This window comes from Macaca thibetana, chromosome 19 (genome assembly GCF_024542745.1).
Source record: "Macaca thibetana thibetana isolate TM-01 chromosome 19, ASM2454274v1, whole genome shotgun sequence".
In the NCBI taxonomy this organism is placed as follows: domain Eukaryota; kingdom Metazoa; phylum Chordata; class Mammalia; order Primates; family Cercopithecidae; genus Macaca; species Macaca thibetana.
In genome coordinates, this window is record NC_065596.1 from 31,892,967 (window position 1) to 31,906,962 (window position 13,996).

General features: G+C 53.5%; 1 protein-coding gene across 4 annotated transcripts; it reads right to left on the reverse strand.

Annotated features, from left to right (window-relative positions):
- Positions 1-2,109: 2,109 nt before the first annotated feature.
- SIGLEC10 (sialic acid binding Ig like lectin 10) lies at positions 2,110-9,552 on the reverse strand. 4 transcript variants are annotated; one of them, XM_050771604.1, is made up of 11 exons: positions 9,294-9,456; positions 8,825-9,214; positions 8,408-8,518; positions 8,031-8,078; positions 7,621-7,890; positions 7,287-7,334; positions 6,917-7,174; positions 6,561-6,845; positions 6,159-6,252; positions 5,445-5,556; positions 2,110-2,522 (listed from the first exon to the last, which is right to left on the reverse strand). In XM_050771604.1, exons 1-11 carry the CDS (start codon positions 9,328-9,330, stop codon positions 2,247-2,249), a joined length of 1,929 nt encoding a protein of 642 aa, XP_050627561.1. In that variant the 5' UTR covers positions 9,331-9,456; the 3' UTR covers positions 2,110-2,246. The 4 variants fall into 4 exon arrangements, with proteins under 4 accessions (XP_050627561.1, XP_050627560.1, XP_050627558.1 ...); XM_050771603.1 differs by having other exon boundaries at positions 8,408-8,692; XM_050771601.1 differs by lacking the exon at positions 6,561-6,845 and having other exon boundaries at positions 8,408-8,692; positions 9,294-9,552.
- Between the last annotated feature and the right edge of the window lie 4,444 nt (positions 9,553-13,996).

Below are 13,996 nucleotides of genomic sequence, written 5' to 3' on the forward strand. Positions count from 1 at the left end.
CCTGCCCTTCCAATCCTCACCCTGAAAACCTTCCTCTTGTCACAGACCTAGTCATTTTTGCCACGGCTACTCTTGAGCTCTTTATGAACCTCTGCGCCCGCTTCCTCTTCTGTGAAAACAAATGAGTTTATGTAGATTAAGATCTAGCCGACTTCTGTAAAGGATCAGATGGTAAATACTTTAGGCTTTGCAGGCCAGCGACTCAACTGTGCATGAAAATAAGTGCAATGTGTAAAGGAATGAGCACGGCTGGGTGCCACACTGAAATCTGAATTTTCATCTTCCCAGGGGCATGGAAGAGTCTTCTTCGGACTTTCCCCCGAACCATTTAAAATGTAAAAACATTTCTAGCTTGCAGGTGGTATGAAAATAGGCAGCAGGCTGGAGGTGACTTAGGAGCCTATCTAGTCATGTTTTTTTTAAAAAAAAACAAAACAAAACAGAGTCTCGCTCTGTTGCCCAGGCTGGAGTGCAGTGGTACAATCTCGGCTCACTGCAACCTCTGCCTCCTGGGTTCAAGCGAGTCTCCTGCCTCAGGCTCTGGAGTAGCTGGGACTACAGTTGCGCACCACCACGCCCGGCTAATTTTTGTGTTTTTAGCGGAGACGGGGTTTCACCATGTTGGCCAGGCTGGTCTCAAACTCCTGGCCTCAAGCGATCCATCCACCTCAGCCTCCCAAAGTGCTGGGATTACAGGCGTGAGCCACTGCGCCCGGCTGTATCTAGTCGTCTTTAAAAGCCCTCCCACCTCTGAGAACCCGTGAGACTGAGCAGTCCTCTGGACTGGAGCTGGGGTGTGTCAGAGGCAAATCTTTGCCTACCTTCTTAGAACACCATATTCAGAGAAGGCTACTCAGGACAGATTTGTCAGGCTGTTCCGAATGCCCAGGTCTGGGATGAGATGGCCTATCCATGGAGGATTTTTTTTTTTTTTGAGTCAGGGTCTCACTCTGTTGCTCAGGATGGAGTGCAGTGGCGTGATCTTGGCTCACTGCAGCCTCGGCTTCCTGGGTTCAAGTGACCCTCCTGCATCTGCCTCCCGAGTAGCTGTGTTACAAGAAAGGGGTCCTGATCCAGACCCCCAAGAGAAGGTTCTTGGATCTCACACAAGAAATAATTCAGGGCAAGGCGGTAAAGTGAAAGCAAGTTTATTAAGAAAGTAAAGGAACAAAAGAATGGCTACTCCACAGACAAGAGTAGCTCCTAGAGCTGCTGGTTGCCCACTTTTATGGTTATTTCTTGATTATTTGCTAAGCAAGGGGTGGATTATTCATTCCTCCCTGTTTTAGGACGTATCGGGGTAACTTCCTGATGTTGCCATGGCATTTGTGAACTGGCATGGCACTGTCAGAAGTGTAGCAGTGAGGACAACCAGAGGTCACTCTCGTGGCCAACTTGGTTTTGGTGGGACTTAGTTGGCTTCTTTACTGCAATCTGTTTATCAGCAAGGTCTTCATGACCTGTATCTTGTACCGACCTCCTGTCTTATCCTGTGACTTAGAATGCCTTCACTGTCTGGGAATGCAGCCCAGTGAGTCTCAGCCTCATTTTATTCAGCTCCTATTCCAGATGGAGTTACTCTGGGTCAAATGCCTCTGACAGCTGGAACTATAGGCACACATCACCAAGCCCAGCTGTGTTTCGTTTTTGTAGAGACAGGGTTCACCATGTTGCCCAGGCTGGTCTCGAACTCCTGGGCTCAAGCAATCCACCTACCTCAGCCTCCCAAAGTACTGGGATTACAGGCATGAGCCACTGCACCCAGCCCATTTGGAGGATTTCTTTGTTGTTGTTGTTGAGATGGAGTCTCGCTCTGTTGCCCAGGCTGGAGTGCAATGGCGTGATCTTGGCTCACTGCAACCTCTGCCTCCAAGGTTCAAGCGATTCTCCTGCCTCAACTTCCCAAGTAAATAGGACTACAGGTGCCTGCCACCATGCCCAGTTAATTTTTGTTATTTTTAGTAGAGACGGGGTTTCACCAAGTTGGCCAGGCTGGTCTCAAACTCCCGACCTCAGGCGAGCAGCCTGTCTTGGACTCCCAAAGTGCTGGGATTACAGGTGTGAGCCACCGTGCCTGGCCAGATGTTTTTTGAGAGACAGAGAGAGAGAGAGAGAGAGAGAGAGAGAGAGAGAGAGAGAGAGAGAGAGAGAGAGAGAGAGAAACTTTGCACTCTGTTATCTTCAACCTCTTTCTTACTCTACCTTTCTTCCTAGCTGAGGTCCCAGTCCTAAAACCTAAGAGACCTTCATTGGAACTTGACTTCTGCGTAATCCGCCTGGGTGCCCTTGGGCATCCAGGCCTCGGGCCTGGGTCTGACGCCTGGGAAGTTGAGCGTGGCATAATGGAGCTCCTCTTGGCTCTCCTGGGATTCTGGGGCTTGAGTGGATGATTTGGGTTCTGGGAAACTGGGCAACTGATGCTGCTTTTTCTGTTTCTTCTTTGATTCTGGGGAGGGAGCACCTGGTGGAAGAGGGGTCCGAGAAGGACTGCTTGGTGTGGCTTTCTGATTCCGATTCTGAGCCTGAGGGAAGAACGACCATCCTTCATTCATTCATTCAGCAAATATTTGAGCACTTACCACACGTCGGGCACTGATTTACAGCACAGAGTGAAACTAAGTCCCTGCCCTTGCCTTGCTGAGCTTGCATTCCATCTTGGAAGGAGGAACAGACGATAATTAGCAAAAGTACAATGACTGGTAAGTGACAAATGCCATCAAGAAATTTGAGCACCTTCTAGAAGTCAGCGAGAGGAAGGGTGAGATGACTGTTTAATAGGGCATCCAGGGAAGTTCAAGACCAGCCTGGCCAACATAGCAAAACCCTGTCTCTACCACAAATACAAAAATTAGCCAGGCGTGGTGACACATGCCTGTGGCCCCAGCTACTCAGGAGGCTGAGGCAGGAAAAAATCACTTGAACCTCACAGGTGGAGGTTGTAGTGAGCTGAGATTGTGCCACTGCACTCCAGCCTGGACAACAGAGAGAAACTCTGTTTCAAAAAAAAAAAAACTGATAGCCAGTCGAGGTGTCTCACACCTATAATCCCAGCACTTTGGGAGGCTGAGGTGGGTGGATCATCTGAAGTCAGGAGTTGGAGATCAGCCTGGCCAACATGGTGAAACCCCATCTCTACTAAAAATACAAAAATTAGGGGGGCGTGGTGGTGCTTGCCTGTAATTCCAGCTACTCGGGAGGCTGAGGCAGGTGAATCGCTTGAACCAGGAGGCGGAGGTTGCAGTGAGCCAAGATCTTGTCACTGCACTCCAGCCTGGACAACAACAGTGAAGTCCCATCTCAAAAAATAAAATTAAAAAAAAAAATAAAATAAAGGATAGCATGCATGCACGGAGAGACAGACTGGAGAGGGTGAGAACGGAAGCAGAGAGACAGACTGGAGGGGGTGAGAACGGAAGCAGAGAGACAGACTGGAGGGGGTGAGAACGGAAGCAGAGAGACAGACTGGAGGGGGTGAGAACGGAAGCAGAGAGACAGACTGGAGGGGGTGAGAACGGAAGCAGAGAGACTGGAGGGGGTGAGAATGGAAGCAAAGAGACAGACTGGAGTGGGTGAGAATGGAAGCAGAGAGACAGACTGGAGGGGGTGAGAACGGAAGCAGAGAGATTGGAGGGGGTGAGAACGGAAGCAGAGAGACAGACTGGAGGGGGTGAGAATGGAAGCAGAGAGACAGACTGGAGGGGGTGAGAATGGAAGCAGAGAGACAGACTGGAGGGGGTGAGAACGGAAGCAGAGAGACAGACTGGAGGGGGTGAGAACGGAAGCAGAGAGACTGGAGGGGGTGAGAATGGAAGCAGAGAGACAGACTGGAGGGGGTGAGAATGGAAGCAGAGAGACAGACTGGAGGGGGTGAGAACGGAAGCAGAGAGACAGACTGGAGGGGGTGAGAACGGAAGCAGAGAGACAGACTGGAGGGGGTGAGAACGGAAGCAGAGAAGGCATGCAGAAGGGGCCTGTGGTGCCCGGGAGAGAGGTGTTGGTGCATGGCCTGTGGGAGTGAGGGAAGAGTAGGGAGAACTGGCTTGGTTGTATTTTGAAAGGAATTTGCTGATGGATTGGTTGTGGGGTGATAAGAAGAGAGGAGTGAAACATGATTCTAAAGCTTTGGACTTGGCTGGGAAAATGTGGTGTTATTTGCTAAGATGGGGATAGAGATGGAGCATAAATGGTGGAATTAGTTTTTTTTTTTTTTTTTTTTTTTTAGATGAAGTTTCACTCTTGTTGCCCAGGCTGGAGTGCAGTGGCGTGATCTCATTGCAACCTCCGCCTCCCGGGTTCAAGCGATTCTCCTGCCTCAGCCTCCTGAGTAGCTGGGATTACAGGTGCCCACCACCACGCCCAGCTAATTTTTTGTATTTTTAGTAGAGATGGGGTTTCACCATGTTGCCCAGGATCTCAAATTCCTGGGCTCAAGCAATCTACCCACCTCAGCCTCCCAAAGTGCTGGGATTACAGGTGTGAGCCAGCATGCCTGTCCTTTTTCTTCTTGAGACAGGGTCTCACTCTGTCAACCAGACTAGAGTGCACGGCATAATCACGACTCACTGTAGCCTCCAACTTCCAGGTTCAAGAGATCCTCCCACCTCAGCCTCCCAAGTAGCTGGGACAATAGGCATGCACTACCACACCCGGCTAATTTTTCATTTGTTTTGTAGAGGAGAGGTCTCACTATGTTGCTCAGAATGGGGAATTATCTCACATTGGTTTTGGACAGGCTAAGTTTGAAGTGCTGATCAGACACCCACATGGACATGTTGCATAGACAGTCTGCAGTTCACGGAAGGAGCCGGGAGATAAAAATTTTGCAGTCATCAGCATAAGATGTTATCTCTTAATAATTTCCAGAATTTACAGAGTATTACCCAGGGGCCAGGTGATATTTTGAATATTTTATTATACAAGTACAATATATTTAACACCCAGCATCATCCTAAGAGGTGGCCGCTAGTATTATCTCCATGTTACAGCTAAAGAAATTGAGGCACAGAGAAGTGAAGATACTTGTTTCATCACACAGTGATGACAGCAGGATTTGAACCCATGCAGGCTGATTTCAGACCCCCTGTGCTGAATCCCTATGAGGTACAGCCTCCTGATGATACGTATAATTGTTAAGCAGTTAAGTGTGATTAGTAACATCAATGGTGGCAGTAATAATGGAATAATGGCTACCTATTGAGAAAGTGCATGTATTCTAATCCTCAAACCAACTCTCAAAGGAGACAGAGGAAGAAATGAAGGCTCAGAGGGACTGAGTGACATGGCTGAGGTCTCATAGCTAGTAAGTGCCAGCCAGGATTTGAATTCAGTACTATCGCTGGCACTTTTCACACCTTGATGTCTGTAAGATAAGGGGTGCAGAAGTCTGAAAGTGGGGTGTCAGCTTTAGAGAAGAGAAAGAGCGGAAGCATGTCCCAGACACTCACCAGGGGGCCGGCCTTCGGGACCACATTGATGTAATCCAGGATCGTGCTGTGCCGGGAGAACCTGGGCCTTGGGGTCTCTGCCTGAGTCTGTCTCTTTGGTAGAATCTTCATGCTGAGGAAACGAACACATCTGTTTGTACACCGTTGCACCTCCCTGTGACAGACTGCCACGTTTACTACTTGAGACCGTCTCTACGACAGTTACTACTACTACTACTACTTGAGACCGTCATTATGAGACTGAAAGAAGGAGGACAAATGTAGAAATGTAAACTCAAGACAAAAGAAACGATTTTAAAGGAAAGGGTCAGGGGAAGAAGAAGAGGGCTCCCTGCTTCTAGTGAGCAAGGGCAGCCATCTGAGCCTCTACAGCCCTTCGGATTTATTGGGTAGAAAGGGCAGGGAGCAGGGAGGTAACGATTGGTCAGCTCTTTAATTGATCACAGGTTCATATTATTACTAACAAGCTTCAGACGTGCTTAATTACAAGAAACACTTTGCTTGGGGTGTGACGACCCTCAGTATTCCTTCTGGGAAGCAGACGCAGTTTGTCGGTTTGCCAACATTCTGCATTTATGAGAACAGTTTGCTGTTTACTTGTATAGCCTCCAGTGGTATACTGAGATGATCACGACCCTCACTCTTTCGGCCTGCAACACCTCCCCTCTTCCCGGGTCCAGGCCCCAGACCCCGCTACTCCTCCTCTTAACCTACATGATCAGGGTGAGGCAGAGGAAAAGAAGAGCCGTGATGCCGATTCCCAGAAACGCTCCGTTGGAGAATGCCGTTGAGATGAGTCCCTTCTTATCTGCACACGGAGAGGGTCAGGTGGGCATTTCCCACCCATGCAGGGCTCACGAAGCCCACTCGTCACTCAGCATTCAGGCTTCCAGTTCCCATTGCGGACATTGTATCTGCAACCCCTCTGTTTACTTTTAGGAAGCCTTGCCACACCCCGGCCCAGGTGTTAGGACTTCCCATTGTGTTTTCCTGTCAACATACAGATGCCACGGGTCTCCTGTGTCCCTCCGAGCTCCTGCTTCAACCACAGGACCTACTCTTTGCCCCACTTAGCTTCTCCTCCAAGAACCTCGGCATTCAGGAGGCCCCCCTAACCTGGAAGCTGCAGGATGGATCCACTCTGGGCCCCATGGACGTTCCACGCCTCACAGCTGAGCCCGAGGCCAGAGCTGAGCCCTCCATGGAGGCTCAGGGAGCTGTTGGTCCAGGGCCTGACTGAGCTGGAGGTGACCTCAAAGGAGTCCTGGCTGCTGTTCCCCTCCAGCAGCTCCTCCCCAAGCCACCAACGCAGAGAGGGGGCCGGGCTGGCTTGGGAGGAGCAGCTGCAGTGCAGACCCTCAGCCTCCCAGGAGCAGGAGGGGCCCAGCAGCTGTGGGGGGTCTGTGGGACGGAGGACAGGACTCAGCAGGGGCCCCTTCCTGGGACCCAGGTGCCCCCCTTTCCCCACTCACAGTGCACGGAGAGGCTGAGAGAGACGTGCTGGGAGCCCAGCGGGTGCTGAGCGTGGCAGGTGAACTCTCCTTCTTGCTCCACTTGAACCCGAGGCAGCTCCAGGACCCCGGGGTCTGAGGGCTGGGAGGAGCCCACGGTCTGTCCCCCCTGGGTCCAGCTCAGCCTGGCTGGGGGGCTGCTGTGGGTGACACAGACCAGGCGCAGGCTTTGGCCCTCCAGGACCGGGAGGGACGTGCCGTTCCCGAGGTTTTCCAGGACTAGGGAAGGAAGGGGCAGAATCCACGTGCAGCTCAGGGCTCCAGGACCCTCCAGATTCCTGGGCCCCAGTTCGGCACCGAGAGGCCCTGGCTCCTCTGTCCCCTTTCCTACCTGTCCTGTTTGCTTGGGAAACCATCACTCTCAGGTTCTCTGGAGGATCTGAAATGGAGAGAGGGGACCGGCTCTAGACGGGCCAGGGGCTTCCCTCTGGGTAAAGGGAAGCGTCCTGGAGACTGAGGTGGGGGAAGTGGGTGGGATAGAAGGGCAGTGCAGAATCACCCACTGAGTCCCAGACACAAACTGCATGAGGGTCTACCCAGGTAAGGTCAGTCCCCGAGGCCTGGGGCTCCAGATCCCCTCAGCTCTGGGACCCTGAGCCCAGCCCCTGCATCCCCACCTGTTCTGCCCTCCCGATGGACCCCAGGCCCCTGCTGGGCACACTCACACTGCACAGAGAGGTCCAGGGCTCGCTGCTGGGAGCCAAGCCTGTTCTCCGCTCGGCAGGTGTAGCGCCCTGAATCCCCGGCCTTCACCCCGGGCAGCTCCAGCCCCAGGGTTCTGGGGCCCCAGGGGTGGGACAAGGAGAGGACTCTGTCCTGCAGGACCCAGCTCAGCGTGGCGGGGGGCTGGCTGTCAGCAGCACAGAGGAGCCGCAGGAACTGGCCTTTCTGGGCTTCCAGGTATGGGACATTTCCCTGGGGCTGGAGCTCCAGGGCTGGAGTGGGAGGAAAAAAACAAGAGAGAGAGGGAGGGAGAAAGAGAGAAGGGGTACAGGGAGGAGCACATCCCCTCATCCCCTGAAGCCTTTTCATCTAAAGACGACTGGCCCAGCCCCAGCCCAATGGCCCTCAGTACCTGACGTGTTGTCACGGAAAATGCTGATAACAAGGTCTCTGGGGGCGTCTGCAACAAGATTGTGAGCTGGCTACAGGGAGGGATGGTTTGTTCCCACAACCGGAAAAATTCCCCCAGGGAAAAGAAAGTCAGACTATCCTGGGAAGACAAGTGGCCAACCAGTGCCATGGCTCACTCGTGTGGACCAGATGCCATTCCCATCCCTCTCCCAGGGCTACATCAGTGTCCTGGGACCCCACGGCATCCTCTCCCTGGACGCTTCTGAGCTGGGAGCCGCTCCACTGCCCCGCTGGGCTCCTCCCCCTCCCCTGTCTCCCCACCCTTCCCCGCACCCACCGGGTCTGTCTGCACGCCCCACCATCCCAGGCCACACTCACAGGCCACGTGGAGTCGGACGGTCCTCTGTGCGCTCACACCCTTTCTGGAGAAGTCCACGTGGCAGGTGAGGTCGGTGTCGTGGTCCTGGGGGCTGGGCGTGAAGCTGAGCACTGAGAAGTGGTAGGTCGTTGGTTTGGTTCCTTGGGAGGAGAGGGCAGTCCCCGTCCAGGAGAAAGAAGGGGCTGGACATTCCTCAAAGGCCCAGTTAAACACACAGACGACCGTCACTGGCTGCCCGGGCTCCAGAGTCTCAGGGATGTAGACATCAGGCTTCTGAGTCAGGGCTGGGACAGAGACGGGGGTGGGGGGGTTCTAATGCTGCAGGGGTCCCTGAGAGCCCTCTCTGCTCAGCCCATAGCCTGTCCCCAGGGTCCCTCTCCAGTGTGAGAGGCAGCGGTTCCCATCCCATTCCATACCTGTTACTTTTAGAAGGAACCCATTGTTCATGAAATTATATCTCACATATGTTCCTCTCTCCACCCGAAAGAAGTACCGTGCCTCATCCCACATCTGTGCGTCTCTGATCACCAAGGAGCAGCTCTTCTTGCCGGGATCCCCAGTGAGCTGGAATCGGCCCTGGGTGCTCATTTCCACCTCTCGATTCTGGTTGTTTGTCGCCACTGGAGCATCCTTGCTTGTCTCAGTCTCAGTCCCTGCTTTGAACCAGTAGCCATAAGCTGGGGTAGACTCTGTCCAGCCCCTTGAGGGGTAGTTGAAAGAGCAGGACACAGAGACACACAGGCCCTCCTGCACCGTCACCAACTTCTCCACTCGTATCCAGAAGCTCCCATCTGTAGCCTGGGACCCTGTGGGGAGACAGAGGCTCAACCTGAAACCCCAGCCCTAGCTCCGCCCCAGGTCCTTTCTGGTCCTCGGCCCACTCACCGCCCAGCAGCGAGCACAGCAGCAGCGGCAGTAGCATCTTGGCATAGGAGGCACGGGACCTGCCTGAGTCAGGCCTATTCTCTGGTCGTGCTGTGAGTGGCTCAGGGCTCTTGGCAGAAGGGGAAGCCAAGGGCGGAAGCTGAGCCCTGGGGCCTGATGCGTGAAAAATGAGCTTCAGATGCTGAGGTCACAACTCCTTTCCCTTCCTCCGCACTCTCCAGCCCACCTTGCCCAGTTGTCCTCTGGGTCTCCTGGGGGCCCAGCCTGGCCTTGGGCTTGTTGAGCTGGTCCTTCCAGAGCTCCCTGTGTAGGAGGAGAGAGCAGGCTTGTGTCTATCCTGGGGGCCTGACTGGGGGTGGGGTGGTGGGGTAGTGGTGTAGGGGCTCTCCCTCTGGGCCCTGGGTCATTGAAAAAGGAGAAGTGAAAAATCCACAGTGAGCTATACCCTTGTCTGGGCCACTGGTGGTGTAGGTGGTGGGTACAGGGGAAGGGACAGTTACTGGAGGGGGCTGGTCTTGTCAGATAAAATGCAGGATGCCTGGTTAAAGCTTTCACAGAAAAGATAATTTTTTTTTTTTTTTTAGTATAAGTATATCCCAAATGCTGCATGGGATATACTTATACCAAAAAGCAAATTTGTTTTTTGAAATTCAAATTATTTATTCGTTTATTTATTTTGAGGCAGAATTTCGCTCTGTCACCCAGGCTGCAGTGCAGTGGCACGATCTCTGCTCACTGCAACCTCCGCCTCCCAGGCTCAAGCGATTCTCCTGCCTCAGCCTCCTGAGTCTGGGATTACAGGTGTGTGCCACCACACCGAGCTAATTTTTGTATTTTTAGTAGAGATTGGGTTTCACCACATTGGCCAGGCTAGTTTTGAACTCCTGACCTCAAATGATCCACCTGCCTTGGCCTCCCAAAGTGCTGGGATTACAGGTGTGAGCCACCGCACCTGGCCTGAAATTAAAATTTAACTGAGCGTGTTGAATTTCTTTTTTTCTAAATCTGGCCACCCTAGGGTGGTGTCAGCCCCATCCCTTCATGCTTCCTGGTGACCCTTGGTCCCCAGAAGCACCCTCCTGCCCGCACTGGGCCCTAGTCCACTTCCCAGTCTCCCTTCCTCCTCTGTCATTCAATTGGGACACCCACTGGGATTAGAACACATATGCCCTAAAGTAGTGCTGATGGGAGGAGTTTGAGGAAAGGTGGGAGTTGGGGGCAGAGTGAGGGAAACAGACTAAGGAAGGTGGAATTTGCAATGAGTGGAGTAAACTCTACAAGATGTTTTCCCCTCACTGAGATCTTCCTGAAATGACTCTGTTTGGGTCACACAGAGACACAGAACTCATTCTTCAACATCCACACACCTTGGGTATCGAGCACTGAGCTTCAGGGGGACTTGGAGGTGAATCCTCCATGGTGGGTCAGCTCCAGGGCCCCAGGTTAGTAAATGAAGATTCTTAGAAACAGGAAAGCACAGAGTCCCCTAAATGACGCAGATGCTGGACAGACATTCAGGATGGGACCTGGGGAGGAAGGGGTCAGCTCTTCCTGGCGGAGGGGTCAGGAGAGGCCTCCTGGAGGAGATGACCCACCTCCTGCCCTGTCCTGGTTCTTTCATCCATGGTATTTTTGTGTTTTGTTTTTGAGACAAGGTCTTGCTCTGTTGCCCAGGCTGGAGTGCAGTGGTGTGATCGTGGCTCACTGCAGCCTCAATCTTCTGGGCTCAAGCAATCCTCCCACCTCAGCCTTGCAACTAGCTGGGACTATAGGCACACACCACCATACTCAGCTAATTTTTGATTTTTGTAGTTTTTCTAGAGACAGGTTTTTTGAGACAGAGTTTCCCTCTTGTGGCCCAGGCTGCAGTGCAATGGCGTGATCTTGGCTCACTGCAACCTCCACCTCCTGGGTTCAAGTGATTCCCCTGCTTCAGCCTCCTGAGTAGCTGGGACTACAGACATGCGCCACCATGCCTAGCTGATTTTGTATTTTTAGAAAAGATGGGGTTTCTTCATGTTGGTCAGGCTGGTCTTGAACTCCTGACCTCAGGTGATCCGCCTGCCTCAGCCTCCCAAAGTGCTGGGATTACAGGCGTGAATCACTGCACGCGGCCGAGACAGAGTTTCACCATGTTGGTCAGGCTGGTCTCGAACTCCTGGGCTCCAGCGATCCTCCCGCCTTGGCCTCCCAAAGTGCTGGGATTACAGGTGTGCGCCACAGCCTCATCCACTGTATCAGTCGCTTGAGCTGTTGTAACAGCGTGGCCCAGACAGAGGGGCTGAAACAACAACACTGACTTCCTCACAGTTCTGGGGCTAGACGTCCAAAACCAAGGTGTGGTTCCTTCCGAGGCCTCTGCTTGGCTTGCAGATGCCACTTCTCCCTGTGTCCTCACACAGCCGTTCCCCTGTGGGTGTCTATTTCCTCAACTCCTGCTCTTATAAGAACTTACAAGAACTCAAGTCATATTGGACTAGGCCCACTCTAGTCCAAATGAGTAACCTCATTTCAATCGGCCCTCAGTATGCACGGGTCCCACATCCGGGAATTCAACAACCTGCCCATCACTGCATTTAAATACAAAACCAACAAAAGCCAACATAACCATAAAAAACAGCATGAATTAAAAATACAGCATAACAACTGCATTAACTGTATTAGGTGTGATAAGTAACCTGGAGATGGGAGGATGTGCAGAGGTGCTATGCAAACACTACTGTATAAGACAGCTGAGCATCATAGATTTTGGTATCCAAGGGGTGGGGATCCTGGAACCAATCCCCCACTAACACAGCAGAACAACTGTATCTCTTTAAAGACTCTGTCTCATGTACAGCCACATTCTTAGGTACTGGAGGTTGGGACTTCCACACAGAAAATAGGTGGGGGGAGGGGGAACACAATTCAGACCCTAATATCCACCTCTCCCCACCTTTTTTTTTTTTTTTTGAGAGAGAATGTTGCTCTGTTGCCCAGGCTGGAGTGCAGTGGCATGATCTAGGCTAACTGCAACCTCTGCCTCTCCGGTTCAAGCGATTCTCTTGGCACAGGCTGACGAGTAGCTACAGGCGCCCGCCACCACGCCTGGCTAATTTTCATGTTATTTTATTCTATTTTTATTATTATTTTTTTGAGACAGGGTTGTGCTCTGTCGCCCAGGCTGGAGTGCACTGGCATGATCTCAGCTCACTGCAACCTCTACCTCTCAGGTTCAAAGGATTCTCCTGCGTCAGCCTCCCGAGTAGCTGGGATTACAGGCACCTGCCACCATGCCCAGCTAAGTTTTGTATTTTCAGTAGAGACGGGGTTTCACCGTGTTTGACCGACTGGTTTCGAACTCGTGATCTCAGGTGACCCTCTCGCCTCGGCCTCCCAAAATGCTGGGATTACAGGGTGAGCCACCGCGCCTGGCTCCACCTTCCCTTTGATCCCTGCTTCCCTGTGACCTAACCTGGGCCTTCTCTGAGGACACCAGCCTCCTTCCCCCAGGGGAGCTCTTGTGTTGGGGGACATCACACCTTCCTCTCCACAGAGCTCAGAAAAGGGCCTCTCCCAGGGAGGAGTGAGGGGAGGAAGGGTGCCTGGGTCCTGGTGGAGGTGGGTCCCTAACGAGCTGATCTCTAGGACCCCCAGCCTGGGCCCAAGCCCCACCTCTGCCTTTGAGCATTTCACACCCATGGGATCAGCTGCCAGGAGCCAGGAGAGCCGCAGGGTCTCCCTCCTCCCGCGGGTTTCTCCACATCGCTGCTCCCTCCCATTCCCCCCTCTTCACTTTTCGGAGTTCCTCTGGTTTCTGTGGCCTCTTCACCACGTCCCCTTCTCCAGCAAGGCCAGAGCCCCTGACGCCCCCATTTGCTCCCAGCCCTTCCTGCCCAAGCCTCCCTCCCTGCCTTGGTCAGACAGGACTGGAGAGGCTGCCTGGGGCCCCAGGACTGGTTTCTGGTCAGCCTCAAGTCTGTCTTCTGGCCTGAGAAGGACACAAAGACGCTGAAATGAATTCAAGGTTTTCCCTGAACAACTTCTCTCCAAAACCAGCTCCCTCAATACCACCCCCGAACCCCCGCACCTGCCTCTCCTTCATTCAGCAGGGGCTACGCGCCTGCTCTTCGTCCATAATTCCACACGGAGGGGCTTAGGAAGCCCCACCCAGGCTCCAGACCCCGGAGCTGCACGAGGACACAGGTGGGCGCTGGGAGGAAGGGCGGGGACGGTGGCAGGTGGGGGAGGCAGAGGCGGGAGGGTCTGATAGGGGTCGGGGCAGGATCCCGCCCTGGGGGGGCAGGTGCGGCCTGAGGACCGCGTCCTGAGGAGGGAGGGGCGAGGGCCAGGGTCCTGGCGAGGATGGAGAGCCCAAGAGTGGCTGCAGCTGAGACCCCCAGGGAGCCCAGGAGGTTTTGTCGGAAGAAGGGGGATCTGGACTTCCCCTGACCAGCGTCTTTGTGTCCTTTGAACTCCGGTCCTGGTCCTGGGTTCCTCCCACCTCGGGCTGTACTGCAGTTCAGGACACCGCCCCCAGGGGGCGCTCCACCTCCAGAAAAGGCGGCACCGAGGAGCCCCAGGCCCCAGAGCCTGCGCTGTCCATGGTCCTGCAGAAGGGAGGCGCCCAGGGAAACGAGTCCCAGGCTCTGGACATATTACCAGACAGTACTCTCTAAAAAGGCTACTTTTTCGCCGCACCTTAGAACCAGATCTCCTCCAGG